Here is a 4409-nt window from a genome sequence, read left to right as displayed (position 1 = left end):
TTTGGAAAACAGTGGCATTTCCACAAAAAGTTGAACTTACAATGTCACATCTAATCATCTACGGTAAAGATAGAAGAAAACTGAAAACATTTGTCCACACAAACACTGTACATGAATACTTATGTCAGCATTCTTCATAACAGCCCAAAAGTGGGAACAACCAAATGTAATCAATCGACTGATGAGTTAACAAATGTGTATGTACATACAATGGAATATGAAGCTGTAAGAAGGAATGAAGTACTGATACAGGCTACGTGGGGGTGAACCTTGAGAATGTTACGCTAAGTGAAAGAAGCCAGACACAAGAGCCCACAGACTGTATTCCATTTTTATGAAATGTCCCGAATAGGCAAATCCATGCAGACAGAGAGTGGATTAGTGGTTGCCAGTGTCAGGGAGGGAGGAATGGGGATGACCTAGCCAAGTCTGAGTTCAGGTTTTCTTTTGAGGATGATGAAAATGTTCTGGAATTAGATAATGGTGATGGTTCTACAACTTTGTGAATATACTAAAACCAATGGAATTATAATACTTTAAAAGGGTGAATTTAATAGTATGTGAATTCCATCTCGGTTTTTTAAAAAGTCTATAAAAATGGTGTCTCTTCTTATGTGTCTGTACATGAATGATGATGCAATATTGCAGGTGAACAATAAGAAAACTGACATGTTTCCTTGAATGATTTCATCGTTTTTCTAAGCAATTCTATCATTTGTTTTTTTTATACTATTTTAGTTTTTTTTTAGTATCAGGAATAATTAATGGTTAATGATAAAATAATTTCTAGGATGATGAAAAAGATACAGGAAAAATAAGATAAAATAGAATGAGTTTCAGTCTAATTTAAAAAAATTTTCCTTTGTTCTTTGGGAAACCTCTAAAGAAGAATAGAAGTCTTGAAATTGCAATTCTCCATAATGAGTATTAAAAAGAAAAACTCAAAAATTAAACCAGATCAGCGAACCTTGATGGCTCACTGAGCATTGTGGAGGAGCATCTGAGCCAAATCTTGAAAGACATGTCGTTAGTAAGGTGAAGGGTGGGGAGGAGACAGGAGTGGCAGGACCTGCGCATTCCAGGTTCAGTCACCGGGAATTGCCGGAATGGGAGCCATGTTTAACTAGCTAATGATGTCCTGATCTTTAACACAAAACTGAAGGAGGTCCCAGACAGCATCTGCTCTGAGCTTAGGGCAGGGGAGGTCTTCCTTCCTGATGGAGGCTCTCTTCACAGCGTCTGAGCAGCACTAAGCACTGAGGTGCCTGCTTCATTACTTCGTGATTTGTCACAGAACGTCTTGCTTTTCCAACACAGGCTACTTACCAAAAGCTGCTCCCTCTGTACTTCCCAAGGTCATTAAAGGAGGAGGGTCGGTCATTGCCATACCTGCCTGCAGATATTGGAAATGCAGAAGGGGAGCCTGTGGTACCTGAACGGCAGATTCGAATAAGTGAGAAACCTGGTGCCCCGGAAGGTGAGTTCTACCTTTCTCATCTCCCTCTTAAGGGAAGGGATTGATCACAGAAGGGAGTATGTGTGTGTTAGTGTGACACTGAGATCAAGACCAACTTAGAGGTTTTTATGCATCTTATTCTTGTTAAGATTTACTCTTTAAATAAAACTAAAAAAAATAAACAAACCCACATGTCCATGTCAGGTCTGTGTTAGGCAGTAGAAATTCAGAGGTGAATATAACATCATTCTTGCCTTCATGAAGTTGATACAGGACACTAGTCCTGAAGTAGTCCCATACATGATCATCTAAAATGTTCAACAGCTTCAACAAGGTCTTCTAAAACCATACCTAACATCTTCCTTCCTCGGTGACTTGACCAAAGGACTGAAGTTATGTGCTGGCCAGTCAGGTCTCCCTCCTTAAACGGCTCTGGATAAATGACCCCAAACATTTATTGCTTTCCTTCATTATTTCAATTCTTCAGATGCCTAAATCAGATTTCATTTTCATTCTCAAAATTTAACCTTAATTCTGTTCTTTTGAGCTAGCTCATAGTCATCCCTGTTGGGCATTCATAATCTATTTGTAGCATTTACAGTCAAGTTTTGTCCTCAGCTCTCTTGCTGGTGTTTTTGTTACAGACGACCAAGAAGAGGAGGAAGAAGGCTTGGGAGCTGACCTCTCTTTCATTGGTTCTCATGCTTTTGCCCGAATGGAAGGAGATATTGATAAGCAGAGAAGACTGATCCTTCAGGGACAGTTATCAGAGGCAGCCCTACAGAAGCAGCATCAGAGAAAGTAAGGGAAACCCCTCTGGCCTGAAAGACACGTAAGGTCCTGGGAAGGGAGAAAGGGCCTTCCATCCATCCATGTGTATGCTTCCCACTTTATTCCTCATGGCAGTCCCATGAGGATAATATTGTCCCCGTTTTGTGGAACAGAAATTCAAATTAATTTACTGGCAGCCACAGTTGGCATGTGTTGAGATGCATGTCTGATTTCAGAGTTCCTGCTCTTTCTGCGATGATTGTGGTGCTTCTGGGTGAGGTTCTGTTGTAAAAGTGGAAGCTAGGGAACGGGAATGGCAGGCTTACAAAGGTTTTACCCGGCTTGACTATGTTTATAATTAAAACATAATCTACAGTTTTATTACATTTAGAAGAGCTTTATTTCTCCTCGATTTATCCTCAGGACCTTATAAAGGCATTTCATTTCTTTCAGGTTTTTTTTTAAAGCAATTCTGAATAAATCCTCTTTGAAACAAAGAAAAGTAGCTTTTGTACTTCTGGGTAAGCTTTGCCAAGGATTGATAGTTCTTGGAAAGCTAGCTGCTTTTCGAAAAAAAGGTAAAGGAAAGAAAAAGGTCATAAGCTATACATGGTTAATATCATCCATTACCTTATAGGGCTGGCTGAGGGGATGACAGCTCATACAGTTGTGAACATTAAATAAGATAATGTCATGAGCTTAGCACCGCACCTGATTCTTAGCAGGCTCTTAAAACTGGTCACTGCTATTGTCTTCAGTAATGAGCAAATCGTGGTCTAGTTTACCTTTGCACTTTGCTACTTGGCATCCCTTTGGACTGGAATACTCTCCTCCTTCAATTCCTGCCCATTCTCCAGGTGTCAGCCCAGAAGGGATGGTTTCTGGAAACATACCTCGCTGGAGTAAGTTGGAATAGATGGAATAGAGTCTGGAGCAGATGCTGCCTCCTATATGCTTTTTCAGACACTAATTAACCAAAGCTTAGCATAGCATTTATCCACTATAGTTAATGATGTGTGGTGGTTGTCATTCTCCATCTGTAAAGTAAGATAATGTCATGAGCTTAGCACCGCACCTGATACTTAGCAGGCTCTTAAAACTGGTCACTGCGATTCTCTTCAGTACTGAGCAAATCGTGGTCTTGTTTACTTTTGCACTTTGCTACTTGGCATCCCTTTGGACTGGAATACTCTCCTCCTTCAATTCCTGCCCATTCTCCAGGTGTCAGCCCAGAAGGGATGGTTTCTGGAAACATACCTCGCTGGAGTAAGTTGGAATAGATGGAATAGAGTCTGGAGCAGATGCTGCCTCCTATATGCTTTTTCAGACACTAATTAACCAAAGCTTAGCATAGCATTTATCCACTATAGTTAATGATGTGTGGTGGTTGTCCTCCTCCATCTGTAAAGTGAGAGTTGGATTAGGTGATCTCTGGAGTCCCTTAGAGTTAGAATTTCGTGTCTCCTGAGTTCCTGGTCTTCACTTTATTATGATTTAATTTATATAAACAAAAGCGCAGTAGCCACTAGGGGTCACCAATAAACAGCCTTTTCCAATCAGATGATAGTTTTCAGTGATTTCTAGGCCATGTGTAAAAATCATCTGGCAAACAGTTTTCTTTGATTATCCTCTTAGCCAATGCCAAACTGTGGTCCCCGTGATCTGGTATAGGGGATATAGTACAACTACTGTGACTAACCAATCATTAAAGAAGCCAGGACTTTACAGATAAAGTTACCTAGTTCCTTTGTGGTCCCACATAACATAACATGTACAACACACCCGTTTTTCTTCAGCAAAGTAAACTCCTGGAGGGCACTGACGGTGTCTTTTCACTATAGTATTCTCAACCCCTATCATAGAGCAAATCTTTGTTGAATGAATGAACATCTATTTTGTAGAACTGCTATTGCGTTAGGCTTTCTCTTTGCTTTTATTTTTATTTTTGCAAAGGAGAGTAATAGTATTTAAAAACAGTGTTAGTTTGAGGCTTGGTATCTCAATTACATGCATGAGTAGTCTTCATTTGATCATAAAGGGTTTCTTAAATATGTATGGACACCTTTTCTCAGTAACTCGTTTGTGCTTATTTTATCAATAATATACAGTAGAGATTCTGCATATATAACGGCAACTCTGACTTCTTCCTCATTATAATAAAACAGGGCAAGATAAAAACAGG

The 4409-nt window shown here is 39.7% G+C and overlaps 1 protein-coding gene across 1 annotated transcript in view; it reads left to right on the top strand.

Moving 5' to 3' along the window:
• The window catches only part of GDAP2 (ganglioside induced differentiation associated protein 2), a 45561-nt gene that overhangs the window by 4413 nt on the left and 36739 nt on the right, over nucleotides 1-4409 (top strand). The window contains exons 4-5 of the mRNA XM_015563482.1: nucleotides 1318-1477; nucleotides 2101-2257. Of these exons, the coding sequence (XP_015418968.1) occupies nucleotides 1318-1477; nucleotides 2101-2257 (317 nt within the window). The remainder of the gene's footprint in view (nucleotides 1-1317; nucleotides 1478-2100; nucleotides 2258-4409) is intronic.

The sequence above is a fragment of the Myotis davidii genome, unplaced genomic scaffold, assembly GCF_000327345.1.
Source record: "Myotis davidii unplaced genomic scaffold, ASM32734v1 scaffold217, whole genome shotgun sequence".
Taxonomy (NCBI): Eukaryota; Metazoa; Chordata; class Mammalia; order Chiroptera; family Vespertilionidae; genus Myotis; species Myotis davidii.
This window is presented reverse-complemented; position numbering and strand designations above follow the sequence as displayed.